At 35.9% G+C, this 13291-nt stretch overlaps 1 protein-coding gene across 2 annotated transcripts in view; it reads left to right on the top strand.

The window, feature by feature from the left end:
* DPY19L1 (dpy-19 like C-mannosyltransferase 1) overlaps positions 1-9300 on the top strand; it is a 50893-nt gene extending 41593 nt beyond the window's left edge. For both annotated transcript variants that reach the window (XM_055708706.1, XM_055708705.1), the window contains 4 exons: positions 3991-4165; positions 4975-5074; positions 6458-6583; positions 7394-9300. In XM_055708706.1, the coding sequence (XP_055564681.1) occupies positions 3991-4165; positions 4975-5074; positions 6458-6583; positions 7394-7550 (558 nt within the window). In that variant the 3' untranslated portion in view covers positions 7551-9300. The remainder of the gene's footprint in view (positions 1-3990; positions 4166-4974; positions 5075-6457; positions 6584-7393) is intronic.
* The last annotated feature ends 3991 nt before the right edge of the window (positions 9301-13291 follow it).

Genomic DNA, 13291 nt, shown 5'->3' with positions numbered 1-13291 from the left:
TCTAATGGCTGTGTCAAACAACTGGAAGATGCGTGAATGAGAGAATTATGCAAAGAGGAGAAAGCTTTCCCATGTTAAGGCAGCTGAACAAATTGTTTCCCAGCAAACTGAATTGCTTCCCTGGATGTTCTTTCAGGGAAGGACAGTTTTTGATAACTGGACAGACTACACAGTATCAGTCTGCTTAAATGTTGTGCTCATCACTTTCTTGATGCGCGTTTTGTTACTTGGCATAGGTAGAAGTGCTGAGTGTTTGCCAACATCAAATGAATCTGTACAGTGAACATAAAAATGCTAAAAACATGCCAAAACCTCATTAAAATTATCTTTATTTTAGCCGCTTTGTAAATTAGTGTTGAGACACAAGAGAAATTTATTTTATGCTTTTGTTATTCTGTAAGGTTCATGGGTGGTGTTTCCCAGCTCTTAGTCAGCTGTTCTTGAAGTAGTGGTGTCCTCTTAAGTGGTCTGGTTGTTTAAGTAATAGCAGTTCCACTGTGGTTAAATTTTTCTAAATGAAATTCCATGAGGTGTTTATGAGTAATTTGAAATGAAGTTGCTTTTCAAAAGTCAGAAAAGCAAAAAGAAGCCTGTTTTCTTTTGACGTACAATTTCTAGATAACAATTCCCATGTAGATTAATTCTGTCCAAAGTAAATATCTTTGTTCTTAATTCTTCTTGTTTTAACTGTGTGTTCTGAAATAAAATTGATCACCTTTTCTGCCCTGTTGTAACTGAAAAATTTTTGTAGAATTTTCTAGTGAAGTTTAGAGTTAGAAGTATTTCTGTGTTTTATGCCAAAGGAAGAGGCCTCTTGGCCTTCTGCGAGTTGAAAAACAATACAATTTGAACTGTGTTTTTTTGCTATATGGAGAGAAATGGTCTCTGAAAGATAGGAAAAAGTATCTTGCAATTGGTAATGACTGAAAGATGAGCTGCTAGGACTGGTTTCTATTAATTTGTAGCCTTGTTTGCTTTTTTCTATATAGTAAGCTAGCTGCTACATGGCGAATTAGTAGAAGTTTTCAGCTGGTGATCATTTTATTTATTTTTCTTTTTTTAAAGCACCTGAGTAATGGCACTATAGTAATTTATCCTGGATTGTTGTTTTTTATTTTAGTGCTGCAGCTAAGGCCATCGGGCAAGTTAATGAAAACTGGTGCTTTTGGAAATCATTGTGTATTGGATGTTAGAGGATGCCACACGTTATCACTGTGTAAATATTGGAAGAAGGACAGGTTCAAAGTACTCTGTCAACATTTTCTTCTGCTTCTAATTGCATTTTGGTCCTTGGTGGTTCTGCTGTTTTCTGTGGTTGTAGAGCGAGAGTAAGCTTCTCGGGAAGCTACAGTTGCAGGTGATAACCTGTTCTGGGAGCTGCTGCTGTAGAACCAGATGCTGGGGTCCAGGGACTTTCTTCCTCCTTTGCAGCATCATGGTGCCATAGCTGGCTTGAAACAAATAAGTTCTGAATGCTAGGGAAGGTAAAGCTTTAGATTACTCCAGTTTGGACAGATGTTCTGTGCCGCAGATGATAAATGACCAGCTGCCCCATATAGTAAGGCTGTTTAATTACATGAACAATGTAAGTAAAAATAAAATTAATTCCCTTGTCTTGTTTATCAGTGAAGGTTCTTTTGTCTGTTCAGTGTGTTCCTTAGATTGGTGCTGACTTCTACCTGTGAAAAACAAGCTAGACTTTTTTCTGGTCTGGCTGACGTTCGCTTTCTTTAGTAGAGAGCGGCTGGTAATCTTCCAGGTAACACATGGCTGGCTTCAACATGTGAGAGAAACGCCGGCCCGTGAGGCTGTTGGGCTGCTCTCAATCAGACCACTTCTAGGACTGCTCTGACTTAAGCAAGCAAAGGGATAAGAAAACTTTTCTTTTTGAGAGTCAGAAAAATATCAAGTGACCTTTTTAGTGACTTTTTTTTCTGTCCTGCTTGGCTGCTGAGCAGAAATAGCATTTTGAGGTTGAAAAAAACTTGACCATATGTGCAATACTGATTCAGAAGAATTGCTGTGATGGAGGGAGATGAGAAGGGGAGGATGGGGCTTGTGACCAAACAATTGATTAACACTCAGTACTTTTACTGTGATGTAAAGTTTTAGATGTTTGCATAAAGAGTAAGTTAATAAGCAACAATTTGTTTTTTTACAGATACAATAAAAATTTAAGCAAATTTAACATATGCAATTATGTCATTGTAACTGAAGTAAACACTATCCTTTAGCAGACCATGAAAGTTTAGCTGCAGTGATATGCTAGTACAACTAATTTATTTTGAGGCTATAGATAGATAATGTGTTAATTTCAAAATATATCCTTTTATTAGTGAACAGTCAGCCCGAGGTGGACATTTGTAGCACAACCCAAAACCGAATAAAGAGGCAGAAGGCATACTAGAATTATTCTGCACACGGGAAAGAAATTTTATATGTTGTGTTCTTTCAGCCCATTGCAGGAATCTCTGTGCTTTCCATTCCCTCAGTGTTGCGGCTTGTGGCACCTGGTAGACAATACAAATGATAGCTGTTTACATCCACACATTTCCTCTTCCTGTGAGGAGGAATTATACTACCCTGAGTGGAAATTTTGAAAGCAAAGAAAAATAGCTGGAGAAAGACTTAACATATTCAGCTGACAAAACCAAGGGAAAAACCTTGAATCAATATAATGACGACATTACAAACAGCATCCTGTAGAAGTGCTTCTTTTGCCTTGTCTGTATGCTCAACCATTCTAGGCTCTTTATGTAAACAAAATAATGGTAAATTTAGATATTTTAAACTTTAACGAGGTTTTATAAAAGCATGATAGGAATGTGATTTTTCTTTGACTTGAAAAGCCATGGAACTCAATAAAGTATTCCAAAGTTCTAAGATGTTCTTGAATTGAGATTTTTGTGACTGTTGGTAAAAAGGAGGTTTGCTCATGTAGAACAGTGTATAAATGAATTAATTTCCCTTCATCCTTCCAGACCGACACTGTGGTGAGGCATATTTGGTATAGTAAGTTTCCCTGGATAGTATTGCTGTACTTGCTAGATTGTTTAGAAAGTCTTTGAGGATGAGAGTGGAGTACGCTGTATTTTTGGAGAGGTGACTTGAGAGATTTTTAATAATCTAAAGTAGTTTACAATTAGTTTATAACAACGATAACATACACTACCTAATTAGTGTAGTCAGCTTAGTGGGAGATTTTATTGTGAAACTTTATTTTATCATTTCATGCTTTAATTAAAAAATGGATAAAGGTACTCTGAATGAAATGTATTTATTTAGTGCAGGTTTGATATTTTTTTAAATGTGAAGCCTTACTCCTAATTAACAATAGCTTGAAAAAAAATAAATTCACACTTTGCCTTATTTAAGGTTTAGGTCACATATGGATGAGATGAAGTGTTCTTGCTCAAACTAAACTTCAACATAGCAAATTTGGTACTTCTTTCTTCTGAAATACACATTTCACGTATTTATGAGTATTTGCTTAGAGCCTCCAGCAAACTCTCTTTAGGAAAAAATGCAAGGGCCATGTTTCCAGTTTAAGAAAGGGAAGAGTAGGATATAAAGCAGCATTAACATTATATCCCCAAAGTCTGCTTTTCTGACATGAATTTGGAAGTTTGTAGTTCAATCTCTAATCCATATATTACAGCTAGAAATTCTTGATTTAAATAGGAGATAGAATGCTGTCAAAGTGCAGTTAGCATTACTGAATCATCTTTTCTTGCAGAGTTTGACATTTGAACTACAACTCTGAAAGCTGCATTAATGTAATTTTTTTTTTTTGTAGAGTTACAAATATGCCCTACATTTGGTAAACATGAATACCTCGTATGAGGTCTCATAGAAGTTCAGTGGAGAAGCGATGGCAGAGATGTTTCATATTGTTATATGTGTTTGGTTCCTTGTAGAGAAATAAAAATGAATTGCACTGCATACGTTAAAGAATTGTTGTCTAGAAATTAATTGATTCTTGCATTTCAGTTGTTTGGATGGCTCTTCTGTAAAATCCAGCCCAAAACGTTGGTCTTTGCTATTTTAGCATTGATGGCAATAGAGGGATCAGCAAACCTTCAAACTCAGTGGAACATCATGGGGGAATTCAGCAATTTGCCACAGGAGGAACTGTTAGAGTGGATAAAAGTCAATACCAGACAAGGTAAAGTATTTAATAATGTATGATTTTCCCCATTTACTGTGAGATGTAACTGTAAAACTTGGTATGAATGACTGCAGAGGTATTGCTGCTATCTCTGGCTTTGCCTTGGGACTATCCTAAAGCCATGGTTTAGTCACATATACTTGTCCGTATAGAAGCTATCTCAAATGAAAGGGACACCAAAATCTTGCTTTATTAGACTCCAGGCTACCACTCTGGAGGTTCTAGCCACTGGTGTATTATTTCAACAAAGGTGTTTTTGCGAAGTCAACTAAAATAGACTTTTACTGAAGTGACGCTGGTCCTATACATGTGGGTCCATGATCGTAAATTTGCTAGAAAAGAGTTCAGAGTGTGTGTTTTGTGGTTGTACCCATCCTTTTTCTAAAATGAGTAAAAGTATCAGAAAACTATCTGGAAACAAAGCAGTTACCTTCTTAGCAGGGAAATGCTATCAAGCTGAAGTGGACTGAGGTTTTGTTGCTCTTTTTACTCTAGTGTAAGAAGTAACAAATAAAAACAGGTTGTCATAATGAATATGTTATTCTGCCCATTCAAGAAATGTAAGATTTATTAAATCTCCATTCTCAGATGTTTAGTTATCTAATTAAGTATATTAAAAACTGTTTGTTTGTTTTAAAGTGGTTTTGTGCGTTTCTGCTGGTACCATGTAAGGCTTTTTCCAGAAGACTACCCTACCCTCTGTATGTTTTTCTATAGGATTACTCTTAAGATATTTGAAGATTGTTTTTCTGCTTTTATACTGCTTGATTCTTTATTTCAAACATGCCTTTCATTCTGTATTTCAGATGCAGTTTTTGCAGGAGCAATGCCTACGATGGCAAGTGTTAAATTGTCTACACTTCGTCCTATTGTAAATCATCCTCACTATGAAGATGCAGGATTAAGGTAAATTTTGAACTTGGGAGTTGATTTTTATTTGCTATTCTCTCAGTGTTGGTAATATACAGCAGGAATGGCATCATGTTATATTGTAAAATTTGTTCAAACCCTATAGAGCTTGATTTGTTATTTCAGTCAGGTTGAAAACACATGCAGTATTTCTTCAGGATTTGTGGTCATCAGAAAAAAGATGTACTGTAAGATCGATATGGCTTCAAACAGACACAAAAAAAAATCAGCCTAATTGTGGAATTGGAATTGTGTATAATTATATCCTTTCTTCATTCTAGTTACTCCTGACATTGTAAACAGCCTTGATTTTTTTTTTTTTTCTCAAGATAGTCAATCTAGTTATTCCTATTAGCTTTCTGTGATTGGTTGTCATTTTTTTTCATTATAACAGATCTAATTACTGAAATATTAAGACTCATTGAAACTGAAGTTTTGTAATGAAATTACTGAGTTTTGTACTTATTTTCAAAATCAGGATATTTTTCTAAATTGAAATTTATTCATCTGAAAAATGTTATGAATGTCTGTTTTTGACTGTAGTATCGTAGCATCATTTTTTTGGTAATTTGGTAAAACTGGTTAAAAACCCCCAACATAACAAGAAAGCAAGAAGATGGAGATGAAGCAGAAAAGAAGGGGATTTATTTTACATGCCTTATGTCCTTAGTTCTGTCTGGCATTAACTAGCTTTAACTTTTGGTCAGCCCTGAGCTGGTCGGGCAGTTGGACTAGGTGATCACTGTAGGTCCCTTCCAGCTGAAATACTCTGTTCTGTTCTAACTACAAAAATACAGGATGGGGCATTTTTTGGGAAATAAGCTGGAGATGATATAGTGTCAGAAAATGAACAGGAATTAACAACCTCATGCTTTGCACAATCAAAGGAGGATATTACTGGGTGATATAAACAGGATCGTGGTTTACAAGTGATGATTTTGCTTGAGTCAGCGTAGCCAGACATCAGGTCTTGCACTCTGCATTTTAAAAAGTCTGAACAAGGGGAATGAGTATGACCTTTTGCAGAGAGGCTGAGCTGGTGATTTCTTCTGATCACCTCCAGTCCAAGCAAGGTCATTTCTACCCTTGGATATCATATGGTGAATGCATTGCTTTGCCATCTTTACATTTTCTGTTCACAGTAACCAAGGATCTTGTTATAAAGTTGTCTCTGCTACAGAAAAATCAAAGGGCTGTATACATTGTTCTTGGATTCATTGTATTTGTGAAGAAATAATCACATTAAAGCAAATGGCACTATTGATTTAGACTTTGTTTTAGCTGAATTGTCTTGTGAAAGAAGCAGCCTTCCTGTATAAAGTTAAAGCTTACGCTCGCATGCTATGTTGCTAAATAATTTTTATATTTCTTTTTTTGAAGGGCCAGAACTAAAGTAGTGTATTCCATGTACAGTCGAAAACCTGCAAAAGACGTAAAAAGAGAATTGATAAAACTAGGAGTAAATTACTACATTCTGGAAGAGTCATTGTGTGTAAGCAGAAAAAAGTGAGTAATCTCACAAGAATAATATGCCGCTCAAACATGTGGTCTAAGATTCATGTCAAGTACTAGCTTTCAAATATTGACCTGTGCTTTATTAAAAGTGTCCAAAATACCTTTTTATCCATGTATTAGTAAGTATAATTAACTTTACCCGCATTAGCAACCTTCTGGTCTTTATGTGCACAAAGGATTAACAAAGGAAACAAGTCATTATTCTGTGATGCTAAGAACAGACATGTGTGTATAATGAAAGCTTAGTATGAATAAAAGGTGCAGAGTAAAATATAGTTTGAGCACCAAAATATTACAACCGTTGCTGGTCACTGAAAATTTTGTCACATTTAAGATGTCCTTAAGAAAAAGCTGTGCTTGATGTTGATTACGTGCCTTAATAAAAATGCAGGGAGTTACTACTTTCTTTAAAGGTGTTTTATTTCCTGAGTTTTCTTTAGAAATGTTAGGAGTGTGAACCTCACCCTCCATTTTATAGGAAGTTTTAAGGGTCCCTGGTAATGCATATTGCATAATTTGAATTGTTTTATATGCTTCCTCCTCTAAATTAATTCTTACCATATAACCACAAAAGCAGACAAATTTTACACATTCCAATACTATTTTTTAAATTACTACTATATTCATAGATTTTGCAATCTGATAAAAAATTCTAATACAAAGACAAACTTAAAAAAATAGATGGCACAGTCGGGTGGGGGGGGTAGGGGGTGGGGCTTGTTACAAAACTGAGTTCAGCAAGCTGTATGGCTTTCCAATGCCATTTCTTCATTTCTCTTTTTGTATTCATGTATTTTCTAGGCCTGGTTGCAGTATGCCTGAAATTTGGGATGTTGAAGATCCTGCTAATAGCTGCAAAATTCCTTTATGTACCCTTATGAGCAAGGATTCCAGGCCATATTTCATCACGGTATTTGAAAATAGCAATTACAGAGTTTTGAAGATTCCAAAGGAATAACATTTTAATGCGAAGAACCATCAGTCTTTCAACTTTTTAAACTAGCAACTATGAGAATTCTAAATCAGAAATACCTTTTCTACTAGACTTAAAATGGAAAAATATGTATTTTATTTTTTACCATTTTAAGTGAATTCTGATTATAGAAATATCTTAAACCTAACAGTTTGGATTTCTATTTCAGGGTCAGTCCCTTGAGATTTGCTATGCAAATGATTATATGTTTGCACATTTTATTTAACACTGATCCAAAAAAAAGTTAAAAAGTAGCTATGGAAAGTAACTCCATTCTCAAAACCAATGATGTTGTGAAATGGGACTGTCAGAATGTCTTAGCAAAGCAAGTTTGTTTAAAGCTTTGGTGCTAACAGCTAGGAACAAAGGAATGGTGCTATAGCATCTGGCATCACGTTTCTCATGTCACTTTCATTACCCATCTCCCTTCTGGACAAGGTGATTCTAGAAGTTCTCTTAAAAGTCACGTAGTTTCACTAGTCACGTCTGAGAGAAATAAATTCTTTCTTTGAGAGGATTAAGAACTTTCATCATTTTGGATCACGTAACACATGCTTTTAAGCTTGCTTTTGAAATGGAAAAGTTTGTAGGCAAACTTGAAACTTCATTATTTAGGTGCATGTTCTTGGAATCTTACTGATATTAAAAAAGAAGACTAATAAGGGTAATATTTGCAGTGAGCAATAGTTTAGCTTCTCAGTGTCCAAGGATTTTTAGCATTCTTATGCATTCAGAGTAAGCTGGCATAATATACATGAAATTTTTAAGGGAAAATGCTTTATTCAGGAAAATCTGTCATAGCCTTAGAAAGATACTAAAATAAATCCTTCACTGCCTTAACTAGACCTCCAGCGCCTAACTTAACATGAAATTACTTTCAAAATTTATGCCCTATTTTCTTTCCCCCTATATTAGATCCTGCCTGGATTTTGTCATCAGAATTAATGAAAAATGAAATCTAACCTGGTTGTGATATGGGTATAGTCAATTGTGTGGGTATAATTGCTCCAACAGTATTAGACTGGTTCTGCAGTTTGTCTGTCATCTTGGTGTCACACCAATGTTGTAGGTAATAGAGAATTCACTTTCCAAGATACCCAGTGCAAGGATATCCTTTAGTCGTTTAACTGATAAAATTTTTGTATATTTATTGCTGTTGGAAAGTATCACAGTAATTGTGATTCTACAGTTTAAGACTTACGAAGTCTAATGTTTCTCTGTATATCATCCATGTTTCAGTTTTGTTTTGGCTTGGTTTTTTTTTTTTTGGTCCGACATCAGTCTGTTGATATGACTGGTCTTTTTAGCCCTGATGGCATCTAGCAATATTAGATGCTATGGGAATGGCATTTATCACACCTGCCACAGTATCAATTAAATGGCAACCTATGATAAAGTAGTAGTGTAACAACTGATGAGTATTCTACAAACTTCTTATTTTTTTAAAAATCTGTTTTATTGAGAGGGTGAGGGAGAATGGCTGAAAATGCATTAGCTTTTTAACTTTTACAGAATAGATTTTGGAAAAATTTCTATAAGGAAACTATCACAAAAAGGGCTTTTGGGAAGTCACTTTTTAAAATGTTAATTGAATTCAAGGAAGCAGGAAAAAAAATCTTTATATAAACATTGTGACTAGTGTTACAGCACAAACAGGTACTGTATTTTTATGAAGTTTATGCCAACTGTTGACATGTACTTATGTGTAAATAAAAAAGAAAAAGATGGAAATCGTTCTCATGTTTCTAATGGATGTTACATTTCTGCTCTTATATCTACTAAACTGAAGTTTAATTTGCCACAGCAGATATGGTTGCAGCTGAAGCCTCAACTAAACAATACACGGAAGTGCTTCAGATAATTAAACCAAACTCACACACCTCTTGCTGTCCTCCTTTCTATTTGGAATATTGGTGCAGGGATACGTGAAAAGACAGTGAGAAAATATCAAATACCTCTTTACAAGCAAAGTGAACTTGGAAGGTGGTTCAGAATTACTCTCTTTTTGTTCTAAATTTCTAAACTCCAGTAATCAAGAGTGAAGCCCAAATACTGGTAGAACAAAGAAACATTTGGAAGTTAAGGTTCAAAGATGTACTTCAGCAAAATAATGTTCCTTATTTGAGGAGGTGGCTGTTGTTACTGAGTATATAGTCAGACACTAAGTTTTCAGCTTGTGCTGAGGGATGTTATCCTGTCCCTCTCTTTGAACTGGTCTTAAACCCTAAATAATTGTTTTCATCTAATATTAAGATGATAAAATCTAGTAATGAAAATATTAAGTAAAAAAATGCAATATATGATTTTGGGGAAGCAACATGGGAATTCTTGAATTGGGTGTATCGTGTTACGAATTTCTTGTCATCGCAGTAATTTGCTCTCAATTCCAAAGGAGAAAATTTGGGTTTAAACATTACAGCTGCTTTATACGTAGGAGCACCATGTTAACATGCTTATCACTGCAACTTGAACCAGAAAACAGAAGTTCTTAGCTCTCACTGAAGTTGTTTTTCCCTTTGCAAGATCCTAATCAATAAATCTTTAACTCAAGAAAGTTAATTTTTAAGTATGTGCTGGCCTTGAAGTATTCTAGGCACAGAACTGGAATACTTCAGTCCCTGAAGTAATACTGGATCATCCAGATCTGTCTTTTGGAATCTGAAACACAGCTAGCTTTGAGTGCAGTAGGTTTCTTTGGTACAGTGGGCACAATTACAATTTGGTATCAAACTTCTAATAATTGTGCAAGCCGTAATATTTAGTGAGGAGACTAAATAAGGTGCCTTTGTGAAACAAAGGTGCCAAGTCCTATTAAGTGCCGCCCTGCGCTTCATCGTTCTCATCTACCATTTAGAAAAATGCCTTTGTTCTCGCCTTTTTTTGCAAGTCAGCTGAAACAGTGAAACTAAATCGCAGGACTCGCTCCCAAGTGAAATAAACTCCTTCAGCAAAAGCAAGTATGTATGGAAGAGTGTAATCGCGGGGTTGTCAGAAATCAGCATTGTTGAAAGCAATTACAAAATGCTAATTATGGCTTGGGACATCTGTTTTGAGATTGCGTTGTTGTGTGGTTTCTGTAAACGCTGTTGTTTCACCTAAATTGCATAATGTGAAGGACTGCAGTAAAACACGATGTTTTTAAACCCAAAAGAATAAGGAGCCTCCTGAGTTGTTTCAGCAGCTGGACAAAGGAATCCAGATCCCAACTGATAGCAGAGCTTTTCCGTGCCAGCTTTGCTGTTGTGCTAGGAGGAAAGAATAGTATGGCTGATGTGGTGTGAAAGGAAGACCTTCCTGTTTAAATATTTATAGAGTTTGGATGTTAAGGAATAATTACACTTTGAAATTAAGGCTGGGGACATAAAATGGCATGCAGAACTTTAGATTTGAGAACTGGTCAGCTGTGCAGGAATTTTGGGCAGTGAAACCTCTCAGTGCGGTGACAAGTTCTGAGCTGTAGCTATACAACATAAGCACTTTTATTTCATTTCAAAGTCAAATGTTAATGTCAAACTGTTCCTAGTAGAGCTTTAAGCTGACCTGTTGGGTTGGAACAGAGGAGTAGAAGGATTTACAGGGCAGAATCTCCTTCCTTCCCAGCAAATTGCCTTGTTTCTGATCTCGTGCTGTAGTAGTTCTCAGTTACAGATGAAATTCACATAATGTCTGAAATAGTCAGTTGTTTGAGCAGGTTCATCATGTAGTAGTCCAACAACTTTATTACTTCCTATTACAGCACATATAAAACACTTATTGTCAATAGATCATGAGATATGGATAGAACACATGGAGTGAATGAATGAGACAAGCTTCATATCTGGCCGAGGACCCAGGCAGGATCCCTGCGGCCAGTCCACCCTGTCAGGATGCTCAATATATAAATTGATTCTCAAGTGCAAGCAGCACTTGTTTTGCCTGTTTGGCAGGAAGGCTGAGATCTGGCTTTTAGCCTGAAGAATATGAAAACGCTTCCTGTATCTCGTTAGCAGTTGTCCTGTTGCAGGTTCAGTATTACCTTCTAAAGGGAAAACCTCTGTCCTGATGTTCCTCTGAAAGGAAACTAGTTACTCGAGTTCATTCTTCAGGCTCGATCAAGCTTATTTCAAAGCCAGTGCACCAAATTCTTACTTTCGTTACTAAATACTGCTGTGTTTAGACACCTGAGCAGTATCACCCTCACGTTACTGAGCAAGTCCCTAGAGCGTCTTAGGATGCAGTTAGCAAGCATTATTTGCAAGCAGTTACTGTTTTGCTGTAGATATCTGCCTGAGTTCTGCAGCAAATCCTAGCCTCTTCTGAAGTATTGGCTTTTATAGTTTAATTATTTATAAAAATTCAACTTTTTTTTTCCTTAGCTAAACAAAAGTAGCAAAGGCTGAAAATACCCCAGAGCAGGATGCCTATTTTTTTCCTGAATTAGCTTTATGATGGTGCTTGAATTACTGTCTTGTTCCTCTTTGATTTTGATTATGAAAATGTAATGTGTCTATATTTGGAGAATTTTATCTTCCACTGCTTATAAAAATAAGCTACACTTAGAATCAAGCTTAGTAGCTGGGTAGAGTAGAAATTTTCATATTCCTGTAGTATTTGAAAACACAAGCTGTATTAAAGCGCTAGTAGTTGGTGTTTTCCTTAATCTTAGTTTTCTTTGTTCTAGATCCTTGCTGGATTTAGCTGCAGTTATGCTACAGGCGGCTGTATACAGGGCTATGCTACAGGCTGCTGTATACAGGATCTTTGATTTGATGCTTTTCGGCCATTTTTGTGTTGTTACATAATTTAAAAGGAATAAATATTTTGAGAAAGGAACAATGGTAACAAGATGATCAAAAGTAAGTTGTATTCCATGACTTATTTATTCAGCACTTTAATCTCAGAGTTTACTACTCTTGATGCGTATTACTCAGCAAGTGGTGCTGTCAGAATCTGTAACTAATTTTTAAACTAATGAGGCCTTGGCCATTTACTTGAATAGTTGCAGGTTTGTTTTATCCATTAGGTTTTTGCCTGAAAAAGAAAGAGGTTGTAAAAACCTTTGAATTAGGAGCCTGTGACATGTATTGCCTTCCTTTGAACCCTCGACGTGCAACTGAATTGATAATTGAATTTAGAAAGAAACCTGTCAGCGCTGATGGTTTGTTTTGTAAGATCGTCCCGACGCATAACGAAGTTGTGAAGCAATAAAGTTCCAATTGAAATAAATGGAAAAGCATAAATATTTGCAATGTCAAGGTGCAGCAGGACTGCTGAAAGGAAACATGGTTTCAATAAAGTCAGACTGTATTTGGAATGTGCTTTTCTGGTTTACTTTTTTATTTTTTTATTTTCTTTCTCCTGTGTTCTAGTTCATCTTATTTTGTTTCACTTCGATGTTGGAAAATGGGATAAAACTGAACAGAATAGAATTGAGCAAAATTGCATAGCTGAAACTGAGAAGGGGTTTGTGTCTTCCAAACGTGACTTGGTTTTTTTTCTGAACCTTGTCAAAATGTTTGGCTTGTGCCAATGGACTAGGTGATGGAAGCTGTGCATGTTAGCTGGTGTTCCTGGCCCAGGGTAGTCTGTTGTCATTCTCCATTGATCTCTGCAATTCATTTATTAATGAGTTAAAGAGCCTGGGCTTATTACAAGGTTAAACCTGGAGTTACACATCACGAGGACCTCACAAAAAGGGTAACAAGTGCAACTGGAGGAGAAAAAAAATGCACCAAAAACCCCACAGG

The sequence above is a fragment of the Falco cherrug genome, chromosome 4 (assembly GCF_023634085.1).
Source record: "Falco cherrug isolate bFalChe1 chromosome 4, bFalChe1.pri, whole genome shotgun sequence".
Classification (NCBI taxonomy): Eukaryota; Metazoa; Chordata; class Aves; order Falconiformes; family Falconidae; genus Falco; species Falco cherrug.
This window is presented reverse-complemented; position numbering and strand designations above follow the sequence as displayed.